Source organism: Podarcis melisellensis (genome assembly GCF_964234715.1).
Source record: "Podarcis melisellensis genome assembly, chromosome: 14".
Classification (NCBI taxonomy): domain Eukaryota; kingdom Metazoa; phylum Chordata; class Lepidosauria; order Squamata; family Lacertidae; genus Podarcis; species Podarcis melisellensis.
This window is the reverse complement of record NC_138546.1, coordinates 24092108-24103688: the sequence shown is the minus strand read 5'-3', so window position 1 is coordinate 24103688 and position 11581 is coordinate 24092108. Positions and strand designations below refer to the sequence as shown.

The 11581-nt window shown below is 49.6% G+C and overlaps 1 protein-coding gene across 1 annotated transcript; it reads right to left on the bottom strand.

Annotated features, from left to right (window-relative positions):
* Positions 1 to 681: 681 nt before the first annotated feature.
* On the bottom strand, positions 682 to 11561 carry DCTN5 (dynactin subunit 5). The gene is made up of 6 exons (XM_081888203.1): positions 11407 to 11561; positions 10188 to 10256; positions 9045 to 9163; positions 7900 to 8011; positions 2427 to 2529; positions 682 to 2284 (listed from the first exon to the last, which is right to left on the bottom strand). The coding sequence occupies exons 1-6, from the start codon at positions 11452 to 11454 to the stop codon at positions 2187 to 2189; spliced, it is 549 nt and encodes a 182-aa protein (XP_081744329.1). The 5' UTR covers positions 11455 to 11561; the 3' UTR covers positions 682 to 2186.
* Positions 11562 to 11581: the final 20 nt, after the last annotated feature.

The window sequence follows — 11581 nt, the reverse complement described above, 5'->3', positions numbered from 1 at the left end:
AAGTTTGCTGGGCCTTGGGTCTGTACCGTTTCAGGCATTGGGTCCAAACTGGACTCTTTTCAGGAAGCACAGGCTCAAACCAGTTCACCGCCATGTGCAGCTGTTTGACATGGGAGGGAGGACCTGGCGCTCATCCTTTCCCTCCTTAGCTGGCATCAAGGAGAGCAGCAGCAGGCAGCAGCGCTGGAGGCAGAAGCCCTCCTGCCTCTGCTGAGATTTGTATCCCAAGGCCACCCTCTGAAAACACAGCCCTGGTGGATGGAAACTGCCTCCACATGGCCTTTGGTGCCATGCCAACAGCTCTGGAGGTCAGGCTGACATAGGCATCTCTTGTTGCAAAAGCTCTTTGAAAGGCCATTTTAAACACAAAGTAAGAGAAAACAGAGTCCCCTGGTGGACTCTCCTTCGCTAGAGGGATTTGGATTAGATGACCTCTGAGGTCCCTCCCAAATTCTAGAATTCTATGTGTGGAATCACTTACAGGTAGCTGGGCTGGGCTAGTCTGGGTGGCTGGTTGAGCAGCCCCATTTATTCAGCAGTTGGAGATTTCACCAAGGAGAGGTGCAGCTAGCACCCCCGCCCCTTGCCAAAGCAGGGGGAGGTGACGCCAGCGGGACACTCCCCCCCCCCCCGCTCTGTTTCCAGAAGATTTGTTGGAGGAAAATTACCACTTCAAAGCACTTGACCTACTTGAGAGGATTTTAATTTGTGGACAGCAAAGTATAAACAAGGCGGACAGTGACGCGATGGTTAACAGCAGCTCCTCCAGGCGTCTGTGTTTGGAGAGGCCATGGCTAGTTAATGGGTGGCAAAGTTGTATGTGCCATAGAACAGATGAAAAGAAGCAGCACACCCACCCGCCTGGCTCCCATTCTGCTGGCCCTGTATCCAACATTCAGGGAACCAGAGATGTGCACAGCCACCAAACCAACAGACTGGGGGTTTGATCTGGAAAGAAGCAAAGGATCAGCAGAGCGTATCTGTCAGGGGTGGGAGTCATTTGCATCCCCAGATGGAAGCTGGTTCCTTCACAACCTTCTCTTGCAGATGACCCAGCCATGGGGAAGCTGTGGCCTGTCAGCTGATGCTGGACTCCCATCAGCCAGCTTGGTCAGGCAAGGTGGGAGTTGGGAGTCTAGCAGCTTCCGAAGAACCACAGGAGCCCTGTCCCTGCCCTATGCCAGACATACTACCCCCAATCATAACCCTGTGCAGGGACCCCCACCCCTGTGCAAAATCCGCAAGGCCACCCACCTCCTGCCTGCACTCAAGCTCTATGCTCTGAAACAACCTCTACAAAGCCACCCCCTGCAGGAGGAAATGAGTCAAAGCAGCTGCTTGCTGAGGGCATGTGTTCAAGAGTGGATTGCTATGGTTAAGTGCCAGGTCAACTCCTCAGCGCCACCCTTTTCTCTGAGTCACATATCTCTCGCTGCCTGAAAAATATGCAGCTGATAAAGGGACAGTCTGGACAGTCTGATCTGGGTCACAGTGCATGTCCCACATCTACGATGGCCTTCACAACAGTCGTATGAAGTGGAGATGGAGGCTTGCTGGGAAGCCTTCAAGGGCCAAATAGATGAGCACTTCCTCATCTTGTCCAGGCAGGGAGCAGAGCCTTCCCCACTGGAGGGTGGCAGGCAGGGAGGGAGGCTACATACAAGCCTGCCTGGAGGAGAGGGTGCTGAGGGGCCTCTGGTCACATTGGCCTCTAATTAGGAATGTGCTGGGTGGGGAGAGATGACAGCAGAAGCACACAGACTCCCCCCCTCGCTTGTAGGCTGGCCGTCCGTCCTCCCGCTCAGGAGGTTTGTCTCTGCCCATTTCATGTTCCAATGTACCCTGGATCTAGGGATAAATAAATAACATGCGAGTCTCTCACAAGTGAAGGAGTACAGAGTGGGGTTAGTCCAGGCTGGTCAGTGGCAGGGCTAGGGTGGTCAGCGGGAAAAGGCCTCCCATATGGGACAGAACAGTCCAGATCGTGGGCAAGGGTGTGAGGCGGAGGAATGAAGGGGATGCCCAAGAAGGGAAGATAGTGTTACACAACGCAGCTTCTGGCAGAGTTTGCCAGTCGGGCTTGGAGCCAGTGGCTTGCAGGACTCTCACAAGCCACGCCAGTCATGCCGAAGCTCCTTCCCACTCTTCTTCCTGCAGAGGGCCACGGGAGGGCCAGGTGGAGACAGCTAGACCTGGGTGAGGGGCAGGAACTTCTGGTAGTAGCTCTTGGTGACGTCAATCATCAGCTCCTGTGTGCACTCGGGAAGTTCTCCGGAGAAGAGCCCTGGGGGTGAAGTGGAGTGTGAGCAGCCAGCTTGGCATTAAGGAACATCCTTTGCTGTGTGGCCACTGTCCCACTTTGAGTAAGGCACACACAGCTTTATAGCGCAGGCCTCCCCCACCCCCTTTCCCCCCCCCCCATTTACCTGGGCAGCCTGCAAAGACGGTAAAAGGTGGGACCACCGTTTCCGGAGGCAAGACTGTGTTGTCAAGGATCTTGCAGCAGTCTTTGAGGACACACCGACGACCCTAAAAAGGATGTGCCACAAGTCAGTTTGGAATTAGAACAGGCCCCAGGTTCCCACCCTTCCACCTGCCACTCATGACCTGGATTTCCAGGCTTAAAGGGCCAGCAGGCAGCCCAATGCTCAACTGCATTCAAGTGGGTGGTTTTGTTCTTAACTGGCAATCTCACCAACTGCAGCACTACAGGACATTCCTTCTGAGTACTGCAGACGCTTCTTCATTGGAGGTTTTTAAACAGAGCTTGGAATGGCTATCTGTCAAGGATTCTTTAGCTGTGATTCCTGTGCTGAAGGGGGTTGGACTAGGTGGCCCAGAGGACTCCCTTGCAACAAAACAATTCTGTGTGTGGTTTGCAGCGCTAATTTTGGGTAGGGAATCAAACTGCTGCTCACCCCCCCTTCTGTGTTTCTGTAGCAAGAGCAATGTGCAGGGAGCTTGGATCAGGGGAGCGTGCACAGCCGGCATGCCTGAAGAACGAGAGATAAATGTCTGGCTTTATCAGACGTTTTAACAAAGGAGCACCTGGCCAGCTGCAGGGTGGAGAACTTTTGGTCCTCCAGCTGTTGTTGAACTAACACTCACATCATTTCAGGCCATTGGCCATGCTTGCTGGGGCTGATAGGAGTGGTAGTTCAACAACATCTGGGGGGGCCAAAGCCTTTCCACACATGGCACAGAGAGCCAACAGCCAACAGGAACAGCTGGGAGGAAGGCAGAGGGGGGCTTAGTGTGGCCTGCAGACCACCCAGCAAAGAATAAAAAGATATGAAAAAGCACCAAGTGTGTGTGTGTATAACTGCATTGTTGAACTACGGGACTTAGTCCGACAGGAGGAAATGATGGTCCCCAACTTGGATGGTTTAAAAAAAGGATTTGACAAATTCATGGAAGAGAGCGTTATTGATGGCTGCTAGCCACCGACTCTGTTCTACTTCCACTGTCAGAGGCAAGATGCCTCTAAATACCAGTTGCTGGAAAGCACCGGGAGAGTGCTCTTGTGCTTGGATCCTGCTTGTGGGCTTTCCATTGGGGCATTTGGTTAGTCCCTGTGAAAAGATAGGCCCCCTTTGGGGGGACCTGTCTTATGTTTTTCTGTACCACACTCTAGTTCAAGGGTGGGGAAACCATCAGTTCCAGCCAATGCAGCAGATGGTCAAGGCTAATGGGAACAACAGTACAGTCCAACTCCATCTGCAGGGACACAGCTCCCCCACTCCAGCTGAAGTTCCCAGAGAACCTGCTTGAGCAGGTGAGCAAAACGTAGCGATGAACACCGGATCTTTTACTGTTCTGGCAAATGTGTATTTTCGCTTCAGACGCCTCTGGGCTGCAGTTCCTGGGCATGAGAGGAGCCAAGTTGCTCAGGTCAGGTGCCAAAGGCAGGTTCTGGGACAGTTAAGCGGGAGTCACGTCCCACACACTGCAGTCCCGGGACAGCCAGAAGCTCTGTTCTCTCAGCAAATAAAAACCTAACAATGTTTGCTCAGGTGGGGACGTGGGAGAGATTCAGAGAGCTCTCGAGTTACCTCGTTCTGAAGTTTGTTGTTTGGTTTGGCTGCCAGAGAGGGGAATCATTCCCACCAGGAAGACTCCGTTGGGAGATCAGGACGTGCCCTCTCTTTAAAGAGACGCAGACTCCGGCCCACTTTTCAGGGAGATTGGAAGATTCATGACGGATAAAACTAAGTCCTTCTCCAAATGGCCCATAATTAAACTTCCTCAAAACAGTGCATAGTTAAACTGTGGAACTCACTTGCACAGGAGGCAGTGATGGCCACCAACTTGGATGTCTTCAAAAGAGGACTGTACAAATTCATGGAGGGGTGGGCCTATCAATGGCTACTAGCCAGGATGACTATGCTCTGCCTCCAAAGTTGGGAGACACAAGAGAGAAGAGGGCTCTTGTGCTCAGGTCCTACTTAAGTGTTTCCTGTAACAGGCATCTGGTTGGCCACTGTGGTAACAGGATGCTGGACTAGATGGGCTTCCTTTGGCCTGATCCAGCAGGCTCTTCTTGTGTCCAGGAAACATGCCCCCTCCTCAGGTATCTCCACACATGCCAAACCACAGCGGTATCTTGTTCAGGTAAGCTATCCTGGCTGTCCTCTTCACATTTCCCAGCAACAGCAAGGCTGACAAACCAGGGGCTCTGAACTGGTGCCAACTCTGGGAACAAAGCGCTTATTCAGGGCAGCCCCCACGAGCAGCTGGCGCTTGAGCTCAGGCCACTTTGACAAAGAGGGCGCAGGCAGGAGAGATCCGATGCAATGCCCGTTGACAAAAGAGCAGGGGAGCCAAGTGGCATTTAAAGTGCAAACACTGAGTCACGCAGGACTTTTTTTAATACTAGGGCTGGATGGTGAAAGACAAAGGAGGAGGTTGCTACAATTGGGGCTTAGATTGATACACTCTCCTGGGATCTCTCGACAGGCACTCGGGCAAGTTGTCAACAGGTCCCGTGGGTACAGCTTCACAGCTATATTGCTGCAGGATGGCCACCAACTTGGATAACTATTATTATTATTAATGTTATTGTTGTTGTTGTTGTTGTTGTTATTATTATTATACGGTGGAGCACAGGATCAGGTTTAAGGTGCTGGTTTTAACCTTTAAAGCCCTATACGGCCTAGGACCCTTGTACTTACGGGACTGCCTCTCCTGGTATGTGCCACGGAGGACCTTACGGTCTTCAAACAAAAACATCTTGGAGATCCCAGGCCACAGAGAGGTTAGGCTGACCTCGACCAGAGCCAGGGCTTTTTCAGCTCTGGCCCCGATCCGGTGGAATGCTCTGTCACAAGAGACTAGGGCCCTGCGGGACTTGACATCTTTCCACAGGGCCTGCAAGACAGAGCTGTTCCACCAGGCCTTTTAACCTGAAGACCACTTTAGCTAATGGGCCTCCCGCTGCTGCCACGCTGCCAGAGCACAATTTCTGTTCTCATCCTGAAGCAAAGTTCTTAACCCGAGATACTATTTCTGGGTTAGCGGAGTGTGTAACCTGAAGCGTATGTAACCTGAAGCGTATGTAATGTCAGACATTAAAAACTTCCCTGAACAGGGCTGCCTTCAGATGTTTTCTAAAAGTTGTGCAATTCTTTATCTCCTTGACATCTGATGAGAGGGCTTTCCATAGGGAGGGTGCCACTGCCGAGAAGGCCCTTTAAAAGAGGGCTAGACAATATCATGGAGGAGAGGGCTCTCAGTGACTACCAGCCATGAGGGCTATGCTGTCCCGCCACACCTGGAAGCAGCAATGTTTCTGAATACCAGTTGGTGGAAACAACAGGAGGGGAGAGCTGCTCTTGCATTCTGCGTGCTGGTTTACCATAGGCAATTGCTCAGCCTCTGTGAGAACAGGATGCTGGATTAGATGGGCCACTGGACTGATCCAGCAGCAGACTCTTATGTTCTTACACTCAGCCATGGAAATTGTGTGTTATAAGCGTATGGGTGTATCTTTTATCGCTAACCACATTACACAGATATGATGCCTTTTTCTCTCAGACAAATTGTGTTTTTCTCACACACTGATGAATCATTGGATTGTACCCCATGTTAGCCTTATTCAGAGCAGACCCATTACCAGTCATGGACATTACAGTACTAACTTAGGTTCATTGATTTCAGTGGGTCTACCCTGAACAGGAGTTAGATAGATACAGCCCCATGGCTGTTAATTGGGAACGGCTTCATTAAGTCTGTTCAGAAAGGGTTAGGTGCATAGAGAGGTTCTAACTGTCAGGGATGGAAGTTTTATGGATGTAGAATCTACTAGAATCTTCCTGAACTTTCTAGCATGTTCACAACAGAACAAGCTTGCAGCTGCATTTATCTAGTCAAGGTCACTGCCTCAGTGGGAGATACATACCCCTGCCTGCTGGGCATTTTATCTTTTGTCCTTCATCCTGCTCTTTACTTTTGTTTCCATATATATTGTGTGATTTTGCTTCTGTAATTGGATGCGTTTTGGAGCAAAGGTTTTGCCTTACTGGGAATCTAGTAAGTTCCTGTATGAATTTAAGCCTCAGTAAAACTCATACTGAAGAATCCTGCTTCCTGTGTGTGTTTTTTCTCTGATCTCTACAAGGAGTGGACTCTACTGGGGTTTTGTACCCATATCCTGGGGTTGCCCAGGCATGAAGACAGGGGGTGACTGGATTTGGCCATCAGCCCTGTCACTGGCATGCTGCTCATCCTGTGCAGTGCAGAAGCTATCCACACATATTCACTCAATAACTTTTTCATAAGAACATAGGATGCTGCCCTATACTGAATCTGGCCCTTGGTCCATCTAGCTCAGTATTGTCAACACTGACTGGAAGTAATGGTTCTCTATGGTTTCAGGCAGAGATCTCTCTCAGCCCTACTTGGAGATGCTGCTGAGGATTGAACCTGGGACCTTCTGCATGCAGTGCAGATGCTGCACCAATGAGCTATGGCCCTTTCCCAATGCTCAGCGCTAGAGCATCTGCATTGCATACAGATGTTGGGGCCTGCTTCTCAGTTCCCTCGGTCTGAAGTTGCGTCCACTCCCCACAACACAAAAAGAACTGCACAGACCAAACTCCTGCTGCTGTCCCAGGTGGAGCTCTGCTAGGTGAGCAGCAGATATGTCTTGACAGGCCTGCCAAGCCACAGCCCTTCCCATTGCCATGACCTCACTCTCCTGGTGCCCTGGACTGCTGCAGACAAGAGAGGAACACAGCAGCTGGGAATGGAGTTTGGCAGCCACAGCGAGCAGCTGACCAGGAGCAGAAGGCTCCACTCCACAAGCTGAAATCTCTGGCATATGAATGGGTCTCAGCTTCCGCCTGCCTCCCCAGCCAAACACGGACATGGCCAGGAAGTTCCATTTGAATGGGTGCATACGTGGATCTTGAACTGTGGTGTACTCTGTTTAGGCATCCAGGCTTACAAGAACCTCAGGGTGAACTAGAGAGCCCATGTGGTGTAGTGGTTGGTGTCAGACTAGGACCTGGAAGATACCAGGGTTCAAATCCCCACTCAGCCAAGACGTTCACTGGGTGACCTTGGGCCGGTGACTGCCTAACCTATCTCCCCAGTGTTGTTGTTGTGAGGATAAAACAGGGTAGAGGAGAATGATGTAGTCCACCTTGAGCTCCTTGGAGGAAAGGCAGCATATAAATGCAGTAAATAAGTAAAACTTGATTCTGAGCCAAAAAATTCTGGTTGCCCACAGGCATCTGGTTGGCCACTATGAGAACAAGATGCTTGACTAGATGAGCCCCCTTTGACCTGGTCCAGCAGGCTCTTCTTAGGTTCATTTGGCCCTTGTGCAACTGCCTGAAATTAAGTGGGACTGTTATGCTGCATAAATATTGCAGGATGCCCAAGGGGAGACACACTTACAATGACGCAGTTCTTGCCTATGTGGACGTAGGAGCCGATCTGAGCCGCATTGACGACGCAGTCCTCTTCAATGAAAACGTGGTCACCAATGTGCAGAGGGAAAAATGCAACCCTGAAGAAGAAATATACATGTGTGTTGGGGGGGGCATATTTATAACCAGCAACACCTACCCCACCAAAAATAAAATAAAATCTAATCACTGAAGCCCCAGAACCATAACAAACAACATGCAGCATGCTCAGGAGCTACCAACACCCAAGTGGGATTGGCAAGGAAGAACACAAAGATTTCCTGGATCCCCCCTCCGAATTCCTCACGGTTGGCAACCTCCAACCAAAGCTCTTCCCCTCTGCCCGTCCTTAGGTTTTGGCTGCAGCCATGTCAAGAAGCAGATGTAAGGCAGTACACCAGCCCCACAATGTCTGGGGCTGCTGTCTTTTGGCTAGAGGCCAATGCAGAGGTCTTCTTCCAGTTCCACTGAGACAGCAGTCACCCTCTCAGCAAAGTCTCCACTCCCAAGTATGTGGGATCCTTAACTCTCCCAGGCTTATCATCACCAGGAAAGGTCCCATGCACTCTTTGAACAATTATATTGAGTGAGGAAGTAGATTCAGCTGGTGGGACTGGTAATCTCCCCCACCAACCATGGTTCAAGTTTGACAGCTGGGAGGGGCCGCTCGTCTGTCAATGGCATGGCATCATGACTGAAATCAAACCATGTGGGTAAGCAAACACAGCACTATGCAAGCCCTGATGAGCAGCTGGTTGCTGGGGCTTTGCTGGAGCTATCCAACTATAGATATGTAGGCTAAAAAATGGTATACACTCTTCTCTACTCAAATTCATTAATCTAAAAATGGAACAAAACAATGGAGCCAGGCAGCATGGGTCACCTTCACTAACACCCACACTTTTGAATTTGGGATGAGCATGTGATGATTTCTCAATCATCTCCTATGGATAGTTGTCACTTCTGCCAAAGAATATTCCAAGGGGGGGGGGGGAGATATCAAAAGGAATTGAGCAGTGGGATTATCAGTCTAGACGATTGTATGTTTATTAAGGAACCCAGCTCCTTGAACTCAAAACTCAGCACTACCCTGTTTCAAGGAAGCCCTCCCACCTTGTCCCAAGCAACTCCTACCCCTTGCTGAATTTCTTGAAAGGTGGACGGATGACACTTCGGCTTTTGACCACGCAGTGGCGCCCAACTCTCACATTGGCCAAGTCCCCTCGGATGATGCAGTCGTTCATGACAATTGTCTGAATGGGAAAGAAGAGAATTACTGCCGTTTTGGAGCTTTCTCAAAGCAGGATGGCATTCTGATGGGACCCTGAGAAACATGCAAATAAGATGGGTTCTGCTGAATTGCAACTCATTACCAAACTTAAAACCATGGAGAGACCTGGTCTGAACAAAGATATTGGATTCTTATCTCATTATACATGACAAAGCCATTTTTCACCTTCTCACCCCTTGCTTTTTCCTGTAAGACCTATTGCAGTCGTTAAGAGTCTCATCACAGCTATCTGCCAATCACCCATTCCCACCACCCTTCTGAGTAATACCCCTCCCCACCTTCTCACTATATAGAAGGGTCTGGTGACTTCTGTTTCAATGTATCTGAAGAAGTGTGCATGCACACGAAAGCTCATACCAAGAACTATCTTAGTTGGTCTTTAAGGTGCTACTGGAAGGAATTTTTTTTGTTTTGACTATGGCAGACCAACACAGCTACCTATCTGAAATAAGATGGGATTCATGTAAATGTGAACAACACACTAAATGGCTCATCTTCCTTGGTTGCTGTAAAAACCACCCCCAGGTGCAGCCAGTGTCAAGATTATCTTTTATTTATTTTAGTATTTTTATGCTGCATTAAAGAGTCTCCCTAGATGGTTCACAATTAAAAAAACAACATAGAAATAATTTAAAACATAAATTTAGGAAATGGCTTTGAAAATGATGAGAACAGTAAAACTTGAAATACGAAGGAAGAAAGGTGTTTCACAGTTTGCTGTAGCCTGGTCAATGTAAATAAGCAACCAACACACTTGAATGGCCCACCTCAAGAGCCCCATTGCCTCTTAGTAATCTCCAGGTAATCCCACTGCCCCCCGCCCCCGGGAGCAGTACCACTCACTTTGAGAATCACTGGCCTACCTGAACAAGAGGTCTTATTTTCCATCCTTTGAATCTATCAGTAGACCATGAACTGTTCACTGCACTTACAATCCCTTCCTACCCTGTCCCATAGGCAGCCTCTGGAGTTCAAAAGCCTCTCACCTTGCCATTGAGCACGATGTTCTGGCTTCCACACAGCACAGACTGCCTGCTCACTTTGTTCCCAGATGCCTAAAGAGATAGAGAAAGGCAGAAATGATTAGCAAAAACAAAGCTCTGAGAGAAGGGACTTGGGCGAAAGCCCTGCAGTCTTTGCAATATGGATGGGAGCACCAAAAGGCCATAGTTATCTGTAACCCAATGGCCTCCAGATTAACTACCATAATGTTACATGTGGGGTGCCTGCCTCTAAATATTTCTCAAACTTCAAGGGTGAGTGGGTGTGTTTCATTTGATATGATAATTAAGTGCTGTCGTGCTATTATTTTATTATTTCACGGTGCGTTAAAAAAAATTCTTAGCAGCTTTGCATGAACACAACAATAGCATATAAACTCATAGGAAGCTGCTTATACCAAGTCAGATTAATTGTCCCACCTCCCTCAGCACTGACTGGCAACAGCTCTCTATTTAGCCACCCCAAGGAAGCTGAGAATTGAACCTGGGGGTTTTGCATGTAAGGCAAGGACTGACCAATGAATTACAACAGCCCTCCTCCTGTTCATGGTAACTGGTTATTAATTGGGAACAGCCAATGGAAACACACATTGCCGGTACTGAAACTGCTTCACTAGGTGTTGGTTAGTTTCCAAATAGCCATTTCTATTACCTTTTCAGCAATCAGGTGCCCTCCTGATGCTTTGGAATACAAAACACCCAGAGGGCACCAGGGAAGTCTGCTTCATTCATTTGCCAGCTTAGGAGTCAGGTACCTAGAGGGCCACCTTAGTGCATGTACAGTGATCACGGCATAGGACTCTTCACTGCATGCCCCCACCCTCTGAAGCTAAGTGGGGTTGGGTTACTAGCCAAAGGCCCTTCCAGACCTCACCATCACAACCCGCACTCTGATGCTATTATATTATTTAGACACCTTCCATGCTGCTTTTCAGACAAAAAAATGGGGGCGGCCTTCCAGAGCGGCTTATATATCATTTTAAAAAAGGCAGCCCCGCCCGCAGCCTTAAAATAAAAAAAGACAAGGCATGCGAGGAGAAAGGGAGGGGAGGAAGGAGGAAACGAACGAATTGTGGCCTCCGCTCTGCCTCCATACGTTTCATGCATTATTCTGAGGTGAGCGCCCTGGCATGGCGGTGCTTCTCCCACTCCCACGGGCCTGGTTCCCGGGTAAAGAGGACTAGCGCCTTGACTCGACACGCACCGTCTCAATGTACTCGGACTTGTTGTAGAGCATTTCGCTCAGCTCCATCGCGAAGCCCCCGAGTCACACCCAGAGCGGCTCCCCGTCTCTATTGTCCCCGCGGGGCTACCGTAGAAGCGTCCCACTTCCGCCCTCCTGCGTGCCGTAGACTTTGCAGCCTATCAGCACAGACCTT

Coding starts and splice junctions, on each gene's coding strand:
- DCTN5 (XM_081888203.1), bottom strand. CDS start 11,454: ATGGAGCTGAGCGAAATGCTCTACAACAAGTCCGAGTACATTGAGACG. Junction 9,164..10,187: donor ACATCGTGCTCAATGGCAAG/GTGAGAGGCTTT, acceptor TTTCCCATTCAG/ACAATTGTCATGAACGACTG. Junction 2,530..7,899: donor TAGGCAAGAACTGCGTCATT/GTAAGTGTGTCT, acceptor CATCCTTTTTAG/GGTCGTCGGTGTGTCCTCAA.